At 41.5% G+C, this 25008-nt stretch overlaps 1 protein-coding gene across 20 annotated transcripts in view; it reads left to right on the forward strand.

Annotated features, from left to right (window-relative positions):
* The window catches only part of ERC2 (ELKS/RAB6-interacting/CAST family member 2), a 993908-nt gene that overhangs the window by 132726 nt on the left and 836174 nt on the right, over positions 1 to 25008 (forward strand). For 13 of the 20 annotated variants that reach the window (XR_012485046.1, XM_074284429.1, XM_074284434.1 and 10 more), the window contains exon 3: positions 24658 to 24681. The exons of the other annotated variants lie outside the window; for them this stretch is intronic. Coding sequence is in view for 12 of the 13 variants with exons in the window: in XM_074284429.1 (XP_074140530.1) it covers positions 24658 to 24681 (24 nt within the window). In the remaining variant the exon portion in view is untranslated. The remainder of the gene's footprint in view (positions 1 to 24657; positions 24682 to 25008) is intronic. 20 annotated transcript variants of the gene reach the window in all.

Raw genomic sequence — 25008 nt, forward strand, 5'->3', positions numbered from 1 at the left:
TAGACCATTCCAGAGCAACTGTTGATTACTCAGCATTTACTAAGCACCTACTATGTGTCAGGCACTATGCCAAATGCTGGGACTACAAAAAGAGGCAAAAATACAGTTCTATTTTTATTTTTTTTTTTGGTTTTATTTTTGTGTTTGCATCCTCAGTATCTAGCACTTAGTAGGCACTTAATAAATGCTTGTGGTATTAGATTCTGTTTCTGAACCTTTTCTTTTTGGGCCTTCCATGGGTTATCTGCTGTATCTTTGATTAATTAGTAAGCATTTATTAAATACCTCCTGTGTGCCAGTTAGATCCAAAGACAAAATGAAGGAGCTTTTGCTTTAATGGAGTTTCCATTCTAATGGGAGAGACCACATTTACAAATATAAGTGCATACAAAATAGATACAAAAACAAATACAAAGAAATTTGGGGAATATTCTGAAATACTTGCTAACTTTGCAGACCAGTTTTCAAATATCTCATTTTTTCTTTATAACAACCTTTGGAGGGAGATGTTAGTATTACCTCTATTTTACAGGTGAGGAGACCAAAGCAGACAAGTGTAGTGATCTGTCCAGGGTCACAGGGCAAATAAGTCTTTGAGGATCTTTGAATTTAGGTCTTCTTGATCTGTTACCCTCTGGTTGTTACCCTCGAATCACCTGAGTATTTATTAAAAAGTAGTTCTCTTGTTCCCTAAGTGGGTGGTGTGTTTATAATGGGAGAAATGATGGAATCGCTTCAAAATGCTTCTGAAAATGGTTAGTGTAATTTAAAAATTGAACTTGTGATTTCATTGATTCTGAGATCGCTCCAATGAGGAAATTCCAATTCCCATTGCTGACCAGTGCCAGTCAGAACCTTCTTCCACCTTTTGGACTCTGAGCATTGAAAGGTCAGAGGTGGACCAGGTCTTCCTGGCCAGCTCCTTATCTGCTGTGTCACACTGCCTCTCAAATTGAAAAAAATATGCATGAAGAAAAAGGTTAGTCATGAATTTTCATAAACTTCAATCACCCCTTGAACACCATCTACTAATGTCACGGGGGATTTAGAAAACCTGAAGACCTAGTCTCTGCGGAATGAAAATAAATATTGTCTTGACTTGGGGAGGAAAGAGAGCTTTCTAAATACACATATGCTTAATATGTTACAATAAATGATAGTGAAATATGATCGTCTTCTGATTAAAATGAACAATCACCAAGAGGCTCGAATGCCAGATGGCTTTTAGTAAATTACTTCTTCTCTATTCACTTGCGGGTTAGGGGGAGGAGTGTGGATTTGTATAATTTACCCCAAGATCATTTGTAATAATAAATGCATGTTGAATTGAGTGAAAAATCTGAGTGCTAAAGTGTTCGGTATAGATATACTGAACTAGGTGATTAATATACCTCAGTGATACGTTCTTTTCTATTTTGCTTCAAATAGTACGTTCTCTCGTTGTTTTAGCCAGAGGAAATCGATAATGGGGATGAAATTCTTGAGTTCACTTTCTTCAGTCATTCATTGTTTTTACCTGTAGTAATCAATCAATCCATCGACGAGTATGTATTAAGTCCCTACTAAGTGCTTAAGGTACTGTTCCCTTAGATTTTAATAAAAAAAAGACATTATATTGTTTTCTTCTTGTTAGTCTTTGCGATTGGAAGGCTGACTTTATTGTTACCATATCAAATATTTTCCTTTTTGAAGGTTTTATTAATTTCTTTCTTTTTAATGCTAGTTACTTCCTGATTTATTACTTTTTATTAATCATAATAAAGAAAAAGTTAATCAAAAGTGACTGATCACATGGCAGTGTCTGATAGTGTGTGCACCATTCTGTACCCAGTTTCCCATCTTTCTATCTTGAAGAGAGAAGTAATGAGATTCTCTAGCGTCAGGATTGTTCATTACAATTAGTAATAATAGTAGCTAACTTTTATGTAGTATTTTAATGTTTGCAAATCACTTTACAGTTATCTCACTTATTCTCACAATAATTTTGGAATATAGGTTCTTTTACCGTCTTCATTTCATAGATGAATAAACTGAGGCAGATAGCAGTTGGGTTGCCCAGGGTTATAAAGCTAGTAAGAGTCTATCGGCGGGGTCATGTAGTTTCTGACAGTCTAAACTTGGCTGCCTTTTAGTGTTTTAGTTTTGTTTTAACCCAATTTAATTCCTTCTCTTCAATAGGTTTTTATTGATTAGTTTTGTTTTTATTAAACTTGGATTTCTCACCTCCCCCCATATCCTTTCCCTTTTCCCTTCCTAAAAGGCATTCCTTATAATAATTCAATTCTTAAAAAATTAAACAGTTAAGTGCCGTATAAATGCTATCAGCTAGTAGTGATAAGAACAATAACAACTAAGATTTGGAAACATGTGTTTAGTTAATTTCCTTTCTGTAGTCATTGTATATGTTGTTCTCCTGGTTTCCTCACTTCTCTTTGCATCAGTTCTGTGTCTTCCCATATTTCTCTGAATTCTTCATATTCTCACAATGCAGTAATATTCTATTATGTTCATCTAGCACAATTCATTCATCTCTGTCTCAATCAATAGGCTCCCCCTTTCTCCCCTAACATAACGATGCTGCAGTGAATATATTGGTAGTTATGGGACCTTCTGACCTATTTGGGTGATGCTTTAAATTCCTTGGAAAGAAGGTATTGTGTGGTAGTGAAAATCTCCATTTTTCTTAACACTTAGCTGAGTTCTTTGTACTGACTATGGTCATTTTGTCAGTCAATGTTCTAATACAATAAACATATTTTTGTGTGTTGTTAAATTTCACTATATTGGGATCAGATTGTGTTCTGATACTACATCATGATATGAAGGGGATCCTGGGCCCTTGAAGATGATATTGGTGGAATTCTAGCTAAAAGAAGGGATAGCTAGGTTGTGCAGTGCCTAGAGTACTGAGACTAGAATCAGGAAGACTTGAGTTAGAGTTCAGCCTCTGATATTTAATAGTATTGTGACCCTGAGCAAGTAACTGAACTCGTTTGCCTCAGTTTCCTCATCTATAAAATGGTATTGCAGCACATGGGCCATCCATTGGTTTTCTCTGTGTCTAGCCATTTTACCTGCTCACCTTGATGGGCCATATCCTTCTTGGTACCAACCTTTATGCTAGACCTCCATCATAATATTCTTTATTTGTCATGTGTGAAAGCCTGTTCACACCCACCGATGTCTCTTCCCATTGGACAGAGAATCAGGAGGAATATTTAAACTGAAGGGTTTAGAGGAGGAAAAAATGGCAGGTGGATCAGGAATTATGGCAATGGATTGGATTCAGTTTGAATAAATATTACCTAGTGGCAGTTTTGGAGATCTGCGGTCCATTTTCCCGTCTCTGAGGAGGGTAGAAATTAAAAATGGCTCTTAGACATTTAAATGAGCTGTCACCAGCATTTCAGGCATTAGCTCTGGGGCTGGCAGAGGAGATTTCTTTAAAAGCTGGGGAGGCACTTGCTAGTCTGGGACCCCAGGTGTGGTCTTGCCTGGTGAAAAAGGAGGCAGCTAAATGGCCTTTCAAGGACCTCCTCAGGCTTCGCTGATGAGATCAGCATCCCCTCAGCCTTCATTAAAAGGGCAGAGCTGGTGGGGAGCCTCCTCTAAAAGGGTAAATTCCAAGTCTGAGATCCTGTATTCTTCCCATGCCATCTTTCCCACAGAAGTTGATGCTTATAAAGACTCCTTCCCCTTTCTCTTTGTACCCATAATTATTTGGTTGATGTTTAGACCTGTGATTTCCAAGGTGGAGGGAGCTCTGGTGTGGAAGCTTTTTCCTCCAGTGGGGAAGAGTATCTCCTTTGTGATTTAATGTTAGTTATTTCCTTTGACCCCCACAACAGCTGCTCCAGGTAGGGGGCATTTTTCACATTACAGGTGAGAAGATGGGCCAGGAGAGAGAGAGTGAGTCAAGTATTTGAGGTTACATAACCAGGTTATATCAGAGGAAGCTCTGAACCATGGTGGCCCCTCTCTCCATCACCTAGCTCATTTTTCCTTCACAATCATTTCCCAATATTTTCCTCACCCCTCAAAATCCTCCTGTAGCAAAGGAAAATAGGAGAAAAATTGTCGGCAAAATGACCATAGTCAGGAGAATGTGCGATATTCTGTACCCATAGCCCCCCACTTCCATTTTTGTGTCAAATGGAGGCAAATTCAGGGGGAGGGATGACTTTTGTGGTTGTTCAAGGCCCTCCCCCATTGCCGACTCGCTCCCACCCTGGATTCCTACCTCCAGCCCCACCTGGTCACCAGTTAGAGTGGACAAATAGCATCATGGCAGTCCTGCATTTCTTGCTGGCTCTGGAAGGAGCCAACATTTCAGGAGATGTGTTGCCACCCTTGACTTCTGGCCAAGTTTCTGGTGTGGCCCCCTAAGCATTTTGAAACCTGCAGCAGCTCCAGCCTGTTTCATCTTATTAGGAAAGCCGCCAACAGGCCCTGGCCGAGTAAGTTATTCCGTTAAGTAAGGCATGCTCCCATGTCAATGCTTCTTCCATTCAATAATGCCTTTGTTCCTGGCCCGGCTGCATCTGCTCCGCGAGGTATTTTCTCGATATTTGGGCTGGACTCCATAGGTGAGCTCTGTTCCAGACCAAACTTGAAAGCGATTCCTTCTCTGTTTTCTGCTTTAGAGGTCTCTGGTGAACTATAAAACAAAATAAATATCTGGGGGAGAAAGAGCACTTTGCAAGATCTGGTTTGGAAATGCTTTTACTGGACTCGGAACAGAGATCTGAGCTCTTTTTGCTGGTTTAAAGATCGGCGAAAGAATCTTGAAGAAAAAGTAGGTAATTTATCTGGATCCAGACATATTTTTTCAACTTGCCAGAATCCCTCTGTTAGGGGGAAACCTTTATTATTAGCAGAATATGCCTCCATATAAAATAGCTCAATTTTTCCACATTGATAATGCAATATTATTCAGGGTAGCTTCCTCCAGGCTGAGCCTGAGTTCTCCCGGAGCTGATACAGTCACTCCTGGATGAATTTAAATGAAACAAAGGATGGTTCCATCCCTATACCCAGAATGCAAAGGAACCCTAGAGCCGGATTTCTCAAGTTCAGCAAGTCCGGCCAGTGGCTTCCCCAAAGTCTCTTCTGCACATTCTAGACAAGTGGGTTTGGAGATATCTTCAGGGAGGGCAACCCTGCCACCTTGAGGCAGCAGCAATCCTTACATGAAGACTAAATTCTCTGTAATTTCTACTTTAGCCAAATCTAATTTTTTTCCCAAGTGAATGCCACTTAAATGCTTGAAGACCACTATTTCCCCATGCTTCTTCCATCCTCATCCTCATCCTCATCATCATCCTATAAACTTTAGGGTTTGACTCAGTTTCCTCATCTGTAAAATTGGACCTTACTTTCAGGATAGTTGTGAGGATCAAACGAGATAATATATTTATAAAGCATTCTGTCAACCTTAAGTGCTGTGAAAATGCAGGTCATTAGTATAATTGCTTCCCTTGTACACTTAGCCCAGCTTATTTTATATTTATATATTATATACATTTATATTATTACAGACATTACATTTGATGTATATATTTATGTTATAGGTTTTGGTATGTTTTGCTTCTTCTACATTTCTGCAGGCTCTTGAAGTCAGGAACTACTGCTAATATACAATTAGGATCTTTCCCAAGGCCTGTCATGGTGCCCTGCAGAGAGAAAGTGCTTAATAATTATTTTCTCTGATTTTTCTTTGACCCAGCCCATGATGTTATGTGTCCGTGGTCCCTGGATACCTGACATTTCTCTAGGCTTGTGCTTCTATGTGAGGAATAAATCCATTTTAAATGCTTCTCAAAGGTCAGAGAATGAAGGCCACTGGGTATGTTTATTTTTATTTAAAAAAGATTTATTGAGGCCTTTTGTTTTTTCCTTATGCTCATGTAAGCAACTCTCTCTCTCTCTCTCTCTCTCTCTCTCTCTCTCTCTCTCTCTCTCTCTCTTTCTCTCTCTCTCTTTGTGTGTGTCTCTCTGTCTCTTGCTTTCTTTCTATCTGTCTCTCTTATTATTTCTTTTGCTCTCTCTGTCTTTGTCTGTTTCACAATCTGTCTCTCTTCCCTTCCTCCCTCCTTTTCTCTCTCTCTCTCTCTTTCTGTTTCTCTCTTACTCTCTTTGTCCGTCTAGCTAGTCTCTTGTCTCTCTGCTCCTCCCTCCCTCCTTCTCTCTCTCTCTCTCTCTCTCTCTCTCTCTCTCTCTCTCTCTCTCTCTCTCTCTCTCTCTCTCTCTCTCTCTCTCTCTCTCTCTCTCTCTCTCTCTGTCTTTCTTTGTCTGTTTCACAATGTCTCTCTTCCCTTCCTCCCTCCTTCTCTCTCTCTCTCTCTCTCTTCTCTCTCTCTTTCTGTTTCTCTCTTACTTTCTCTTTGTCCGTCTAGCTAGTCTCTTGTCTCTCTGCTCCTCCCTCCTCCTTCTCTCTCTCTCACCCCCCCCCTCTCTCTCTCTGTCTTTCTGTTTCTCTCTTACTTTCTCTTTGTCCGTCTAGCTAGTCTCTTGTTTCTCTGCTCCTCCCTCCCTCCTCTCTTTCTCTCTCTCTCTCACCCCCCTCTCTGTCTCTGTCTCTCTCTCTGTGTCTATCTGTCTCTTCCTTCTCTTTTTCCTCTTTCCCCCAAAATGATCCTTTCTTGAACCCAGGAAAACCAGGGAAGCAAACTCTTGCATATAATAACCAACCAGTTGGGCAATACGATAGGTAACAGTAATAATACCTAGTATGTTTATGTAGCTCTTTAAGGTTTACAAAGCCCTTACAAATATGGTCCCATTGGCTTCTCTCAACACTTTGGTGTTGTTATTTCCCCCATTTTATGAAAGAGGAAACTGAGGTAAATGGTGATTAATGCCAGAGGAAGAATTTGAACTGACCTGACCATGCGTCCATCCCGCCTTGTCCACTGGGATGAGGAAGCTCTGTTTCCTTCTCTTGTCTCTAGGACTGTGGATGTCCTCAATAGCTTGAGCCACTCTTTGACCTCCTTCTCCTTTTTTGTAGGACCCTTCTCTTGGGGCTGTTGGGAGGATCATAGATTGGGAATGGAAAACTCTGGGCAGACTCTGAAGGCAGATGGGGCTGGAACATTTGCTGGTTGTTTTTAAATTCTTCTCTTTAATTGGATTCTTTAGACCAGCAAGGTCTTCAGAGGCTGCTTCATCCCCCCCCCCCTCATGTTACAGATGGAGAAACTGAGGCACAGAGCAATGATGGACCCAGGGTCCCTGGCCAGGGAGGGGCAGATCTGAACCCCACAGCCAGATTCAGACTGTGCAGCTTCTCCTCGGGGGCCTTGTGTGGGGGCCCCACATCAGCCCCTACATCAGCCCCTTCCCTCTTGTCTACCCACAGATCCATTTAGTACCAAGGGAATCCTTATTGTTAAAAAATTAACTTTAGAATATTAAAAAAATAGTGTAATGATCACGGTGTTATGGATGGAGGCCTCTGGATGCTGGTGATCTTGGATAACTCACTTCTTTTCCACCTAGAAGCTGCCATAATTTGCTCTTCAGATTGGGGGGAGCTTCCATCCTGATGAAATAAACGTCGGTTCCTTTAGGGGGTGCTTATTTATTTGAACTCATTTCAAGTATCAATAAGCCAGTCAGGTATTTTATAACTATTCATATTTAAATGTGATAATTTAAATTTAATTTTATTTCAATTATAATTAATAATTAAATTTTAATTACTTTTTAAATTAATGACATGTGATGGTTACTTCAGGTCTTTCCTCTAAGTCTCCTTCACTGGATGTGCTACACACTGGTCAATCATGGGCAGTGGGGCATTATGGGAAGAGCTTTGGAGTCAGGGGAGCTGAGTTCAAATTCTGCCTCTGATGAGCACAGCCTCAGTGACCTTGGACAAGTCCCCTACCTTCCCAGTAAAATGAGGGGTTTGGACAGTGGTTTCTGAGGGATCCTGTCCTGGTCTAGTAAGATTATCCTGAATATTACTTGTCATTTGGGCAAAGCCTCTCAGTGCCTTGGGCAGTGCTCTTAGACCCTGGGAGTATGGATGAGTGGCTGACCTGTATCGGTGGAGGGAGCATTTTCTCCTGGAGTTCCCTCCATAGATAAAATCCCAAGTCCAGATCCCCCCCCTGCAATGGCAACAGTGTCTATTCTGGATTTCTCTTCTAGTTAATTTTCAGCACTTTCCCGTATTCACAAAGTTCTTTCCATATTTCTTTATATTCCTCTTATCCCCTGGTCTCATTTCTAGTGTAATATTTCAGTGATGGGTGTTGAGATTGTTTCCAGATTTAAAAAGAGATAAATCATCTCCTCTGGAAGTTTTCCAATGGACGGCATGGAGGGCGGAGTCAGGACAGCTCGAGGACTCCGGAGGACTTGGGGCGGGGCCCAGCTGAGGTGTTTCCTCCATGGGTAACCTCAACAAGTCTCAAGTGTTCTCTGTAAAATGGGGGGTGGAAGTACCTCCCTACAAGACTGTGGTGAGGCTCAACTGAGGCAGTATACAGAAAGTACTTGGTAACGATTAGGAGCTGCAATACCTGGTATTATGGTGAGACGAGGCAGCCTGGAAGCTTAGTGGTTAGAGAGCCTGCCTCATAGCTAAGCAAAGAAACTGCCAGCCTGGATCCTATTTTTTTTATTTTTTATTCATTTTTCCAAATTTTCCCCTCCCTCCCTCCACTCCCTCCCCCTGATGGCAGGCAATCTCATACATTTTACATGTGTTACAATATAACCCAGATACAATATATGTGTGTAAATCCCATTTTCTTGTTGCACGTTAAGTATTGGATTCCAAAGGTATAAGTAACCTGGGTAGATAGACAGTAGTGCTCACAATTTACATTCACTTCCCAGTGTTCCTTCTCTGGGTGTAGCTGTTTCTGTCCATCATTGATCAGCTGGAAGTGAGTTGGCTCTTCTCTATGTTGAAGATTTCCACTTCCATCAGAATACATCCTCATACAGTATTGTTGTTGAAGTGTATAGTGATCTTCTGGTTCTGCTCATTTCACTCAGCATCAGTTGATTTAAGTCTCTCCAAGCCTCTCTATATTCCTCCTGCTGGTCATTTCTTACAGAGCAATAATATTCCATAACCTTCATATACCACAATTTACCCAACCATTCTCCAATTGATGGGCAAGCCTGGATCCTATTTTGATGAAATCTCTGGGCCACTCCTCGTCCCCTTCTTTCTCTTTTTTCCCCATTCTTTCTCCTCCTCCTTCTACTCTTTTCCCTTCTCCTTCTCTCCTACCTCCTCCTCTCTCCCCTTCCCTTTCTCTTCCACTTCTTCTGCCCCCTTCCTTTATCTTTCCCTCCTGTCCCCTCCCTCTCCTTCTCCTCCTCCTTTTCCCTTCACTTCCTCCATTTCCCTCCTCTTCCTCTCCCCCAACTCTTCCTCCTCCCCCTATCCTTCTTCCTTCTCCTCCCTTTCCCTTTTCTCCTCCTTCCCTCCCCATTTTTCCTTCCCTTCCCCCATTTTTCCTCCTTTCCATCCCCTCTTTCCCAATTCCTCCTCTCTCTCCTTTTCCCCTTCTTCCCCCTTCTTTTCCTCCTCTTTTCCTCCTTCTCTTCCTTCTCCTTCCCTCCTCTTTCCTCTTTCTCCTTCCTCTTCTTCCTCTCTCCTGCTCCCATCATTCATAGCAATAGCAGCATGAAGTAGGGGAGAGGAAGGAGGGTGTTCCTGCTAGGCCTGGGCCAAGATGGAGAACGGACACTTGGCCAATTGGCCTGTGCCAGAGAGCCAGCTGGGAAGGGGAGGAAGGTCTAATAAGCCCAGCAGGGTGGGCCGGGAGTGGACCTGGAAGGCTTTCTGTGTCAGATGGAGATTTTTTTTAAAGAGAGCTGGGGGTGGGAAGTCATGTGATCAGCCCTCTGGCACCCATGGAGAGGAGGCCTTTGAAAAGGGAAGCCCTTGGAATAGCCACCCCTCATTAGAGTGCCTTGCCACCTTTTATGGGTGAGGTGAAAAAGCATATTTTGGTATTATTCAGCAAGCACTGATTGAGCGCCTACTGTATGCAAGGTACTTTGAGCTGCTGAGTGTCTAGAGACCCCTCAGGAAGCTTCCATTCCACTGGGAGATAATGCTAACATGGATTACAGTCTGAGCATGAACAGCTCTCTGGGTTTATGATAAAAGGGAGGTCAGAGGCAACCAAAGGGAGAGGCTTGCTGCCCAGTCTGGGGTTAGCCCGAGCACCACCTGCAAGCACTCCAAGCTTTTTGCCAAAGTTCTCCCCTGAGGAGAGAGCCCAGGACCCTGCACAAAAATGGTAATGTTTTTGGTTAAATTCCCAAGAAAGGAACTTTCCGTAACAGACTGTAGCCACATGTTTTGGGGAGATGTCTGATTCTTGCTCCCAGCCATGTCACATGAGCTGCCCAGGAGAGTCACCCCAGAGATCCTGGCAGGGGCGTGGTCATTCCCTGAAGCCCTCGGTTCACTGGGCTGGTCCTGATCACAGCCAGCCCCATCCCTTGTCCTCCTTTGCCACGGCTCTCATTCAGCATAATTGAGTGAATTCTACCAGCCAGTGTTCTCGTAGAAGTAGACACAGGAAGCGTGGATGCGAGCTCACCCTTACAGTGTTCACCTATAGCTTTGACTGAGGCAGCTCGGCTGCAGTATGGAGTGTCTGGGATGTGCAGAGCTCCCGTGGAATGCTTTTGTAACACGTGGTACGTTTATGGGGCTCATGCCCACGTGACACGGCACGGTGTGGTACCTAGACAGGGCATTGCAACATAGATGTGCGTTCTGTGTCTTTGTCATACATATAATACCTGATATTATATGTCTTACATGTACTCTGTAGTATGTATGTAGCTTGTGGCCCGCAGTGTAGTGGATATGTAGCATATGGTGGATTGTGATGGTGCTATACCATGGGATCTGTTTTTACGGGGACACATGGTAGTGTGGCTGCCTGAAATGCGTGTGGTAGGTGTATAGTGGCTGGCGTGTGGGGTGGATGACCAGCATATGGCGTGTGTCTGGTACTGCCCCAGCTGTAGTTCCGATGTTGCTGTGCGTACAATAGACATGTCAACCAAGGGCGCTGGATCAGATCTAAAAGGAATTGGGAAATATTTCACACACACACAAAAAAAAATACAGTGGAGAGTAGATAATGTTAATGTGTGGTTTTCTAGGTCTGTACGCAGCCCCCACGGGTCCTTGTGTCTGGATGAGTAGCCCTCATTTCTGTTTGGATTTAATATCCCTGAGATGCCACATTGTTACAAGGGGAGATTATGGCTGCAGCCAGGGGACTTGAGTTCAACTCCTGACCGCTACTGGTTACTTGGACAAGTCTCTCTTCTGTGAGCTCAGTTTTCTCTTCTGCAAAGTTAGGTGGTCTCTGAAGTTGCCTCCAGTTCTTTATCTGTATGACAGGCATATGGTAGATACACATATGTAGCATGTACACATGTGACCCTCACAATACAGCTGGCAAAGACTGGTTGCAACATCGGAAGAGACCATAAATGCTTCATCAAATTTTGTCTTAGTTTTCTTGGTAAATATCAAGGATTTAATCAGTGTGTGGGGGCTGCTAGGGGTGGGGTTCTTTATACTGCTGTAGAGGAGCCATCCTGCTATTTAGACACTTGTCTGGACCATTGGGATATTTAGTGACTTACCCATGATCCTACAGACAATATGTGTCAGAGGCCAGATTTGAACTCAGCACCCTGTCTCAGAAAATAGCTATTTACTACTTCATACCACCTTTTATTTCTTTTTAAGATTTTTAAAAAAAATACAATTTCCCTCAAAAGTCTTCATGCAGTTTGATATTATCAGAAGTTTAAAACTGCACAAAGACTTTTGGGACATTCTAAGGAAATGTGATTTCCTTTTTATATTTTAAAAATTTATTATATTTTTATTCAATAAGTTGAACCCAGTAAAATCATTTTTAAGAGCCCCCTTTGAAGAATTGGGCCACATGCTTGATCGTTGGGGAGACAAAGACAGAAAATAGCCCCTGCCCTTTAAAAGCTTACATTCCTTTTGTGGGAAACAGCATGAAAAGTATTAATCAAGTGGTTCCCATTTTCCAAGTCTAAATTCCCAGCTAAAGACTGGGAATTCAAATACAAAAGCAAGATAGTCACTGGTCTCAAGGAGACCATAGTCTATCAGGGAAAACAGTATCATAAGGAGCAGATAGCCAGGAAGGGGAGCCATGTCACAGAGATGAGGAGTAATTCATGAGCTTACCCTATCCTGAGACTGGGATGATTGCCTGGATAATTTAGTTACAGTTTTCAGAAAAGGAAAGGGAAAGGGAAAGGTGATGGGGCTAATATGGTACCTGCATCTCCGCTAGTCTTACTAACTTGGTAATGTAAGCACAGGATTAGCAGGAGAAGTAGGCTGGAGGGTGGGGCAGATGAGGATCTCTGGTCATCAGGGATGCAGAGCTGGCTGACCAAGCTCCATCCAGGAAAGGCTTCTGGGAGATGAGGATAAAAAATATGGTGCAAGCAAGTACCATCTAAGAAAGATTGAGGAGAGGAAGATTTCTTCAGTGACAGGGGAATGGTGTGGAACATTGATCCTAAAGAGACATCCAGAGAACAGGTTCTGAGAGGTCAAGGTGAAGAAAGAAGGCATTTCAGGTAGGAGAAGCAGCTTGGGCAAATGTGTGATGGGACATGGTACAAGGAGTTTAGGGAAGCCGTGGTTAGTCCGGTCTGGCCAAAATGTAGAACTTTTGAAGACCAGTAGATAGGAGCGAGATTCTGGAGCACCTTGAACACAGGCTGGAGAATTTTTATTTTCTAAAGGAAGTCAGGAGCCCATCAAAGATTGGGATTGGCAGTCAGGCCAAAGGAGTGACATCATTTTTGGGCTAGTATATGAGTTTGGAAGACATTTCATGTAAAATTTAAACAACCACCACCACTAACTAGAAAGACCTTGCTATTGATATGTAAATTCCTCTTTACAGTGAGTATCCCTTACTTCAAGTAGGACACAAGTGGTCATGCCCTCCTTGACTTTTTTAGGAAGGGTGAGATGCACCAAAGGGAGACTGGGAGCCAAACCAGACATTGCCAGCAGTTTCCCTCTGGGCTGAAGGGTCTTATACCTTACCCAGAGTTCCCCCACTATCTGCAGCACTCTACAACTTTCTTGTTGTAGGAAAAAACTTCCCTAAGAACTTTCCTAAGAGAAAATTAAAACACAATTAAAATCCAGGACTTGTTAAATTATAAAGGCCAGAGAGACATTTGGGCTTCTGGGTAAGGTACTAGGTTTTAAAATCAGACCTTGCTTCACATGCCCGCTGAAGCACTGTCCAGCTGTGTGTCTGGACACTTCCATTTGCATGTATCTTATACATACCTAATGCTTTATATATGGTCTCTGTGGCCAGACTGTAATCTCCTGGAGAGCAGGAATAGTGTTTTTGTCTTTCTGTATATCCTAAGTGTAATTTCGCACAGTGCCGGCATATAGCTTAGTAAATATTTCTTGATAGGACTCTTTTTCCTCAGTCTCCTCGTATGGTTAATGAGGCTGTTGTTTCATCCCCAAGATCTGTTATCTTATAAGTCATTTTTGCAGAGAACTCCTGCGTCCTGGGGAAGAGTCCGGCACGATATGCTAAACGTCTGCTTGTCAGACATTGTGGAACAGCTTAAAAAAAAAAAGTTGGATTTCTGGCCATCAGCCAGTTCATAGTTTTATGTAGCTTGAAGACAGTTTTTCATAGCAATGAAACCTTACACTACTTTCTGGAACAAGACTTTATCATTTTTGTTTTTTCCTCATAGTGTGGAAAAGGGCTTAGGGTCACAAATTTTTTCAACCTTGCCAGAAAGTCATATTTTCCATGTTTGTGGCTAAGACTGGATAGACTATGAACATCTGGCCATTTGCTATTTAAATAATTATGTGTTCTATGTATATCATGCATATATAATTATATTTTCATTCTGTTTACCTTTTTTATTTTAGAAGTCCTGAAATCTGGATTAGATTCTGACTGGAGTATGTATTGCAAGTTTTTGGAATTTAGGCTGAGCCAAGAATGGGGCCTTATCTGTTTTTTTTCCCCCTATAAAATTGAGGTGCTCTTGCTTTTCTGTATTTTAATTTTCTTCTCTTCTTTTTTATTAGGTAAATTTTGATGCTTGTGAATAGTATCAAATTCTAAGTCTTTACGTTGGTGAAGTCAGTTATAGGAAATTGTGGGCTTGGCCGTTGAGAGACCGTACTTTTCAAGTCTGCATTTAGCTGTCCTCCATCACCACCACTCTAAGACAAATCTCTCGACCCGATTCAATTTATCCTTCTGTAAAATGGAAATAAAACCACCCGTCTTGAGACATGTGGTCAGACCAATGGGAAAGTGTACAGGAGCCATTTGGATTTTCTTGGTTAGGAACATTGATGATGTTGGTTCCATGGGGGAGATTTTTTCCCCTTATAGTTATAGAATAAAGAGGGAAGAAAATATATTCCAATCCCCCACCATGTAGCTTTTCTGGGCCAGGTGAGAGCATTTGCTTTTTTTTGTGTTCTCTGTGGGCAAGTAATTTGGAGTTACTTTATTTCCTGTGCCTCAGTTACTTAGCTTATTAAATAACTTACTCAACATACCATATCATACCATTAACATGAATATATATAAAATACAAACGCTTATAATTGTGCTAAAATAAACTCAACAAGTTTAAGAATGGCTAGACAGCATGGCTAGACATCTGTTGGAGGAGAAAAGATGGACAGATGTGGTCTAGATGGAGTTGAAGTGAAATGAATGGTCTGATTTGAAGAATGAATGGTTCCATGTCATCTTGGAAGGAGGTCTCCAGGAGAGCGCCCCAGGGGTCTATGCTTGGTCCTGGGCTATTTGGATAAAAGCACAGACAGCATGCTAATGTGATTTGCAGATGACATTAAGCTAGGAAGGATAGCTAACACTTTGAATCCAAAAAGCTCTTGGCAGGCTTGAGCATTGGGCTAAATCTAATTAGATGAAATTTAATAGGGATAAGTATAAAGTTTTGTACTTGGGTTCAAAAAATCACCTTCTTAATGACAGGACTGGGGAATCCTGCTTAGACGGTAGGTTGTCTGAAAATGATCTGGAAGTTGTAGTGGACTGCGTGCTATGAATCAACAGGGTGTCAGTGGCCAAAGAATGCAGTATGAACGTGGGCTGTATCGAGGGGCGTGCCTTCCAGGAATAAGAAGGTGCTGTTTCCTCCATACTCACCCCCCCTTCGTCAGACATGACTGGTTTTTTGGTTCGGTTTTGGAGACCACGTTTTAAGTAAGATATTGGTGAGATGGAGAGTGTCCGAGGGAGGGAAGATGGAATAATATTTTTGGAAATAAGAAATGAAGCGTTCCCCCCTGCATCTATCAAGCAATCATTAAGCACCTACTTTGTGCTGGGGAAGACAGAGGCAAAGACTTACATGATTCTTGTTCTCTGGGAACTAACATTCTTTTAAAATGGAAAACCATGAATCTTTGTAGTATGTGACGCTTAAAATTGTTTCTGCTTGTCTCTGTTTTCTTTTGAATTCCTACACCCCCCCTACCCCCGCCCCGTTCATGACAAGAAATCATCAAATGACCTTTTCTTCTATTTTTTTTGGCCATGTGATATTTCTGGGTTCTTCTTCCTCCACCAAAAGGGTGCCCTCTGGAAAACATATACAATCTTTGTAACAAACATAGCCAAACCGAAATAATCCTTGCAATTGTTTCATTCTGTACCTTGAGCCTCTACCGGACATGTTTGCCATGCTCCATCAATGGTCCTCTGGAGTCATTGCACCAATCCACAATCCTTAAGTCTTTCATGGCCATTTGTCTTTATAGTGTTGTCATTGTAGAAATTGATCTCTTGGTTTCGCTCACTTCTCACCCTGCATCAGTTCATACAGTCCTTCCAGTTTCTCTGAAATCATCCCTTTCATTGTTTCTTATGGTGTAATTTTTACGGTGTAATAATAGTACATCACGTTCATCTGCCCTAATTTATTCACCTAATTGATAGTACCATCACCTCCTTATTCTGGAAGTCAGTGCCCCTTAATATGCTCAAGGCCACATTGCATCTCACTGTTGAATCATAGCTTGCACTTCTCCTGTTGTTAGGAAATGAACATTTTAACAGGGAGATAAACAATAAATATTCACATATACTCAGAACAAATATGAAGAAAATAAATTAATACGAGATGTTTTTTAATGCAAGTAGTTACTTAGGAAGGCATTAGTCAGAGATGGGATCTTGAAAGGCTTCATTTAGAAGGTGGTACTTGAATGAGTATCCCTTAGCATTCATCAAAAGTGAATGATACGGATTTTTATACATACATACATATATATAATTTAAATTTTTTTGAAGTGGCTTTTTTCATATTATTAACACTCCCAGATTGCCCCTACCCTTTGCAATAAAAATCATTAAACTTTTATTAAGTACCTACGGGCTAGGCACTGTGTTAAACACTGCTGATAGAAAAAGAAGCAAAAGACGGTCCCTATGTTCAAAGAGCTCACAATTGAATCAACAGGCAATTAAACAAAACTAACAGTATAATGTAACCTGAAAGAATATCCAATTTTTAAAAAAAAAATTTTTTCCTGAGGCTGGGGTTAAGTGACTTGCCCAGGGTCACACAGCTAGGAAGTGTTAAGTGTCTGAGACCAGATTTGAACTTGGGTCCTCCTGAATTCAAGGCTGGTGCTCTATCCACTGCACCACCCAGCTGCCCCAGAATATCCAATTTTTAAAATATATAACCTACCAACCTCCTTATTTAAAAAAAAAAAACTTTTCTTTATGAACAAAAAATCTGTTTTCTCTCCCTCCCACCCCTTACCTCACTGGAAAAAAAAGAAAAACACATTTATTGTAAAAAAAAAAATACACATTCAAGCAAAACAAATCGGCTGTGTTAAAAGATCTATTTCCCTATGTCTTTCTGAATCCTCCCTCTATCACTCCTCTGTTGGAAGGTGGAGATTACATTTTATCACAGTCCTCTGCAATCATGGGTAGTCATTGTACTGGTCACAATTCTTACAGCCTTAACGGTTGTTGTCTTTACAGTGTTGCTTTTGAATAAATTATTCTCCTGGTTCTGCACTCTTTCCTCATCTCTCTGAAACCACTGACTTCCTCATTTCTTATAACATAATATCACATCATAATTACTACTCATTCAGTCATTCCCTAATTGATGAGTATCCATTAGGTTCCTATTCTTGACCACCACAAAAGGACCTGCCACATGTATTATTGCACATGTAGGTACAATAATTCCCTTCCTTTGGTTTGAGTATGGGCCTATTGATATAGCATGGTTAAAGGTAAAAAAATCAGAACAGTGATTGTTGCACGATCAACCATTTAGCAACGTGTGTATAATTGCAAATTGCTTTCCAGAGTGGTTAAGCCAATTTTTCATTGATGTGACTATTTTTCCAAAGTCATTTGCCTTTTCCATTATCTTTGTCAATTTGATGGGTAGAGATTGGAACCTCTGAATTGTTCTGATTTGCATTTCTCTACTACAAGTCACTATAAGTGACTACTAGAGTCACTGAAACATTTTTTCTCATGACTTTAGATAACCTGTGTCCCTTCCTCTGAGAACTGCCTGTTCATAGCCTTTGATTATTTATCACTTGTTGAATGGATCTTATTCTTAGCAATCTGAATCAGTTCCTTATAGATCTTTGAAATGAAACCCTTATCAGAGAAACTTGATGCAAAGATTTTCCCACTTGTTTCTCTTCTTGGATCTGTCTGGGAAAAATCTTTTTGCTTTTATATAATTATCCATTTCATCCTCTGTGATCCTTTCTATCCTTTGTTTCATTCTGAACTTTTTTTCTGTCCATCTATAGTTCAGATAGGTGGTATTTACTGTGTTTTTCCCATTTGTTTATAGCGCGACTTTTTCTAATTGGGTCAAGTATCCATTTGGAGTTTATATTGGCATAAGGCCTGAGGTGTTGGTCTAAATATAATTTCTTTCCTATTGCTGGCCCATTTTCCCAGCAGTTCTAGTTAAGTAGTAAGTCTCTGTCCAGTAACTAAGGTCTTCAGAATTTATCGAATTCTAGGATCCTTGAGATTGGACATCGAGCAATCTCTATTTTTGTACCGTTCTAGTATACATTTCTCTCCTTCCTCATCTCTCCTTAAGAGAATGTGTCCCTTACTGACTTTAGAGATCTTTGCTGTCTTGAAATCTACGTTACTGTGATCCTTGTCAACCTTTGCCATTCTCCTGGGATCAGTTATCCCAAATGATGGGATCCCATGGAGTTTCTTCCTTCTATTTAGATGCCAGGAGTCAATGCTTGGGTTCTCACTTCTGTTTTCTCCTCTTCCTTCTATAACCCCTTTGGTTCTGACCTTTAGCTCTTCTTGTTGAGACTGTTATAATCTGTTTCCCTTCTATCCCTTCTCTAATCCACTTTTTATATCTAAACCTGAGTAATACTTAGAAAGCGCCGAATGCCTTGAATCCTATCACTCCTCAGGGAGGACCCTCTCTGGCTCCTCATTGCCTCGATGATAAAGTATAAAATCTGATTCTGTATTTGTGGCCCTCACAACCTAGATCCAAAAGAAATATTTTAAAGCACCTGCTGCATGTGAGCTAGTCAATAGGCTACAAAATCCAACATGAAATAGCCCCTGGTCTCAAGGACTTATCTTCTAATTGATTGGTATATTATGTTTCCATCTGAAAAAATACACTATTATGAGAGAGAGAGAAAGAGAGAGTGAGAGTGAGGGGGGGCATGGGAGACAGGGAAAGGGGGGAGAGATAAAGACAAAGACAGGTAGACACAGACTCACAGAGACAAAGAGAGCCAGCCAGCCACACACACACACACACACACACACACACACACACACACACACACACGGGGTGGGGGAAGGAGAAGCATACAGGGAAAGGTGGGAAAAACAAAGACAAAGAGAGGTAGAGACACACGAAGAGAGACACAGAGAAAGCCAGCTGGCCACACAAACACATATTCTCACACATGGGAGTGTGGGGAGAGAGAGTTGGGGGGATAGTTGGGGGAGACATAAAGGGGATAGAAACAAAGAAGCAGAGAGACTGGGAGAGAAGGAGTTCACTGTATCTTTTTTAGCTTCATTTTGTTGTCCCCCTCCCCACTTTGACTGCCCAGTGCTTCAGTCATATTGGACTAGTTTGTCTCCCCTTCTTAATTTGCCCTTTCTTGTGGTTAGTCTTAGTTCAGTCTGTCCCCTGTGCTGTGATTGATCTCACTTCTTTCTCACCTGCTCCCCATTTTTGGAAATTTCTTCCTTCTTTTCAAGGTCAAATCAGATATCACATTCTCTGGCCAGTCTAGCTTAATTCCTGCCTCTGAGGGGTCAAAGTGAGTTCTCCTTCCTCAGATTTCCCAGGGCAGTTTCTTTGGCTGTTCCTGCTCCGGCTCTGTCTCCTTTTCCTTTAGATCATAGGGATTTGTGTTCAAGCCTTTCCTGCTGCCTCATTAGACTGTAAGTTCTTGGAGAACAGGGTTTATAATAAAGCCCCAATGACTTGCATGGTTTTTTCCTATTTTTTTTTTTTACAAGACCTGTGATTTCATTGGTCCAAGGAAATTCTGGCAAAATTTTTTCTACTAATGTAGAAATCAGCATCTTTTGTGCAATTGATGGTCTTAGAATTGTCTTGGAAATTGAGATACTTAGACTCTGACCAGAGTTGCATGGTCAGTGTAAATCAGAGGTAGGATTTGAATCCAGTTCTTTCTGGCTCAAAGGCCAGCCCTCTGTCCACTATTACACTCATGATGTCCAACTCGAATAGAAATGGGGGCCACTAAATCATGCATGGACTGCATGTTGACTTAGAAAACCAATTATCGACATTATCAATGATTTATTGTATTTTTAATCACATTTTTCCCCAGTTATAATTTCATCTGATTCAAGTACACCAGAGTGTTGTGGCCACATGCAGAAAGTGTGTTTGACCCCACACATGCTGCCTTTTTTCATACACATGGAAGACACAATCAATATTAACAGAATAATACATTCTAGCTGTGATAATGATCAATTGCCTTTATATTTGCCACAACCATCAGCTACTGAGTTTTACAGAACATTTTGTCCTTAATTTAGCAAAACTGTAAAAAACCCCAAAAGAATATTCTTTGTGCAACACAGATGCTTTGATTTTTGGTTCTGAGCTTTCTGTCGGGATATTGATATTTTCACATGCTGGATGCATGGAGCGGCGCAGGAAGGGACATGTCAGAGCCCTCTTCTGGAATAAGCTGGACAACGTGCCAATCACACAGCGGTGACAGATATGTCACCAGAGAGATGAGGTGATGGCCTCATTTCACAGATGGGCTCTTAGAGAAGTGACACAGGAACTGAGCAGGGCAGGGATGTCAGGGATGAGTCAGAGACCAAAGAACAGGGCAGTTGAAGGCAGAAATCAGGAACAATAATTTCAAAAAAGGGCAATCACTGGGCTTTTTGTATCATTTGAAAGCCTACTGGATACATGATCACTCTGTCAAATAAAGGCATTTATTAAATGCTTTCTGGGGTGTAAATTCCAAAGAGATTTGTTCTCAAAGAGATGACATAGTAAGAGATTTTTTACCTGTTTTACAGATGAGAAGATTTCAGGTTCAGACTGAGTTTTTAAGTGACCTGAACTAGTTGTGGTCAGAGGTAGCTTTTGGACACAGTGTGCCTTTTCGATCGTCAAGCCCCTTTATGTAACCACTAAGCCTCCAGGTTTGTTACCTCTGTGTTCAAGTGGGTAGAATTCTTCTTGCCATTTGGCAAGAAAAATTATGAAGACTAGGAGGGAAGCTGAAGAGACATAACTTTGGGATCTTCAGGGCTATCATGCAACTAGAATCATAGAAAGGACCTTAGATAGACCCTGAGGGTGGCAGAAGACTTGACCTTTGTCCTCATGATGTTTGGCTAATGCAAATCTGTTGGAAGAGAGTTGACTCTCTGGAAGCTCCAAGCTGACTTGTTCTTCTGGGATGAGTTAGCCCTCTCTAGGGCTGGAGGCTCCTAGGATGATAAAAGGATTAACCAGAACATCGGGAGCTAGGCTTTTGAGCATTTCTAATTTTCATTGACCTTTCAAGAGGGTTCTAAATCCCAAGGTGTTGCTATTGGTTTAGTGGACTGTATATGATCTTGAGAGTGTGAGGAAAGTGGAAAGAGGGGAAAGTGGGTAGGGGAGAAGGTGGTAGAGAGGGGAGGGTGGGACTAATGGAAAGGGAGAATTGTAATGATTATTTATGAATTACTAAGACTTTTAATGCATTTTTTCCCATGGGATGAAATAAAGAGGGTCCTGAAACTGATAGCTATTATTATTCTTAGTGCTGTGGGGGAATTGGGAACCCTTTTATCCACATCCAAAGAGACCAATATTAAGAGATTTTTCCCAGAATATGCTCCACATGAGAGCAACATGGAACAAAGAAATGTGATTAGGGTTGGGGGAGGCTGCCTGATGATCAGTCTTGGTCCAAGGAAGGCCAGGTCTTTGGGTGAGGGTTACCTTGAAATGGAACTGGTCGAGGGCTGATCGATTCCTGTGTAGAGCACAAACTCTGAAAAGTGGATTTCCCCAACTTTGTAGCTTTGTTCTGTATTCTGCATTTCTGATTTTATTCCGTATTGCAGAGAAACAGGAAGGGATCTTTTTCCTTTTACAATTGTTTGGGCTTTAACAGATGTTGGTTGACTTTCAAAGTTGCCCGGCCTGCTTTAAGATAAGGTTGCTGAATCATGCTGAGTCACGGGCTTGGACAAATGGGGAGTAATTGGAAACATGTGGGCAGACAGTGACTTCCACTGGCTTCTCTAAGAGGTAGAGGAGCAGTAGGGAAGGGAGGGGAGGGACCAAGCTGGGCCAGGGGAGGGGGGAGGCCCAGCTGAGTCAAAGCTGCTGCTGCTTGGGAGAGATGAAGGCTGGGGACCTGGGCTGGGGGCTGGTGGTGAAGATGTTGATGGGGAGATGTTGGCGTTGTGGGCTAGGCCCTCTGGGACCTGGCTTGCTTGTTAGTCGAACTCTTAAAAATCATCTTCCCCCCCAGCTCTTAATAGTGAGCACTAGTGCCAACATCTGCCCCAGTAACTGTAATTATGCCCTGCCCTTTGTGGCTCATGGAGCTTTTATTAAACATGCACATCTGTTGCCTTTCCATCTGAGCTCTGGAAGGACAGAGACTGGGCCACATGCTTCGCTGTGTCCCCCCACAGTGCCTGCACCAGTGCCTTGCAAAATTTGTTTTTACTAAAACTGAAGTCTTCTCATTCTTGAGTTAACCCAGGGGTTTTCTTCTTCTCATAAGACTTCTTGTGATACAGTGTAGTAAGAACAGGTTTATTCTAGTAGTACTCTAGAGTAAGAGAACAAAGGAAAACTGAACATGGTTTTTGTATCTTCCCTCCCTCTCCTCCTCCCTCAGGTCAACCTTGCCTGAAAACAGATGCTGTCAGTAGCCATCATCTCTATTCCATGGTTCCTGGTCTGGTGGAGGATCTCCTTGTTGTCCACTAGGCTCCTCAGGGCTTCATCTGGGCTGTTCCTATTCACTTTGTTCAACTGTCACCAGTCATTACTCTTGGCTGAAGCTCAGCTGTTTATTTCTGTGTCTCTGTCTCATTTGGTGCGTCTTTTTCTCCTTTTTTGTCCTCTCCCACATGGATTTTCTCTCTCCTCTCTTTTTCTCTGCATTGGTTCTCACTCTTGTTCTCTTGTTTAATAACTGAGATTCTCTCCTTTGTTTCTGTTTTTTGGCTGACTCTCTCTTGGTCTGTTCTTTCTCTTTCAGGGTTCTCTTTTTAGCTGGATGTGTCTTTTTTCTATTGATTTTTTTTGTTCTCTCTTTTGGATTTCTTTCTGGTCTCCCTTTCTGGGTTCTCTTTTAGTTGTCCTTTTCCCCCTTTCTTTTACTCTGAATTATCTCTTGCTGATCTCTCTCTCTCTCTCTCTCTCTCTCTCTCTCTCTCTCTCTCTCTCTCTCTCTCTCTCTCTCTCTCTCTCTCTGTCTCTCTCTCTCTCTCTCATATAAAGATATGATCTCCCCTCTCCCTCTTCCTCTCTCTGTCTAATATAAGGACATGATATCTCCCTTCTTAGTCCCCCCTCTCATTGGTAGTTTATTTAAAATATGACAGGTCTATGTGTAATGTGGGTAGAGATATCATAAATGGATTCTGGCTTACCTTCTTCTAACAGACACTGTAATTTCTATCTCTCTAAAGAGTGTGGGAGGAGGGTTCGGCATCCGCGAGCAGGAGCCTACCTGTGTGATACAAGCATAGGCTAAGACTGGTGTGCTTGGGCAGCCTTGTTCTTAAGTTTACTTTTTTTTCTGAAACTGAGTCGTCTTTGGAATTTCCTCTGGCAATCATTGTTAGGGAACAGAAGGAAACCAGTCTCCTTTTCCCCATTATGGCTACATTTTCCTTCTGACCTAAAGTAGAATCATTTGGCTTGATCTCTCATCCTACTCATTAATTTTTGGGCTGAACAACTGTTGACTTTTCCCTAAATCATATTCATCATTTTAGAAAAACAATTTCCAATGCAGGAGGAGGGGTTGAAAAATGTGCCATAGGCTTTGAAGGGTTTTTCAAAAATGTCTTAAGTCACAGGAACTTTATAGGAAACCTTCCAGTAATTCAGATGTTTTCATTTGAGCAGAATATAAGCTCTTTGAGGGCGGGGACAGTTTTGTTTTGTCTCTTCTTTGTGCAAGTGCTTTTTGAACTGAATTTCTGGTAATTTCTTGTAATATTGTCTGATGCTCATTTCACTCATGACATATTCTGTGTTGTTTTTTTTTTTAAATCCTCAGAACCAATATTTATTGTGAATTAACTGTCTATAAATCACTAGTGATAGATTCTTCGGCAGGAGAAATCCGAGGCAGAGTTTCCTACCTAAGAAGAATTTACATTGGGGGTCATCCATATGATCATCAATGAAATCCAGTAATTAACAAAGATATATTTCACCCTTTCTGTGTATAGATTTCTTTGGCTTAAGACTGGAGCAAGTGCTCTGAGATCCAGGACCACCAGCCTCCTTGCTCTTCTTTCTTTGTGCTGTTTCTCCACCTTCTAGTGCTATGCCTTTGTATTGGCTCTGCTTCATGCTGAAATGCTTCTTTCCTGTGTTTTGTGGCTTTCTTGGCTTCTTTTAAGTCTCAGCTCAAACCCTGCCTTCCGCAAGAGGCTTTTCCACTCCTCCCCTCTGAGATCACCTCCATTTAAAATTGTATATATTATGTATCTACGATGATCGTGCTTTCCTTATCCTAAACATTATGCAAACTTCGAGTTAATAATTTAAGTGAAATAAGAGTTATGTGTACCAAAGGGGATAAAGCTTAGTTTTTGGTTTTTCTTTTTTTGATTTCCAGTTTATCAAGCTTCTTCAGTGCTCTAGATGTTGCAATGCTTGTGGGTCTCTGCTGTAATAAGGAACTGATTTTTTTTTCCTCTGAAGGTACTTTATGTTGAGTTAAGTTTGATTCTGTTAAGCATAATTTGCTTGCATTGTATCTTTGTGTTGATTTTTTGCTTCTTTTTTTTGTTTTTCATTGGCCATGCCGTTCAGTTTTTGGATGCCAGGAGAACAAAGGTTTGTCGACTCTTTGCAAGTCATTTGTTTTGCTAAGCCTAGCCCCTCATCCGTTGGGTGTGTTTGTGTGTGCATTTGTTTTTCCTTTCGCTTACAGATACAGTGAAACTGTTTCCTAAGCTTGTTTGCAGCTTTGTCCTTGTAAAAAATGAAGGCATCTTTGTGTCCACTCCTTAGGACTGTTATTTGCATTAATGGGTGACCATTTATGTCTGAAAAAGAACAGACGGGAGGAAGGGATCTATAATTTTGATCAACATGAGGGGGCTCTGTCCCACAATGCTGATAGCAGATAACTGACCCAATGGTGACTTAGGACCTGAGTCT

The sequence above is a fragment of the Sminthopsis crassicaudata genome, chromosome 1, assembly GCF_048593235.1.
Source record: "Sminthopsis crassicaudata isolate SCR6 chromosome 1, ASM4859323v1, whole genome shotgun sequence".
NCBI classification, from domain to species: Eukaryota; Metazoa; Chordata; class Mammalia; order Dasyuromorphia; family Dasyuridae; genus Sminthopsis; species Sminthopsis crassicaudata.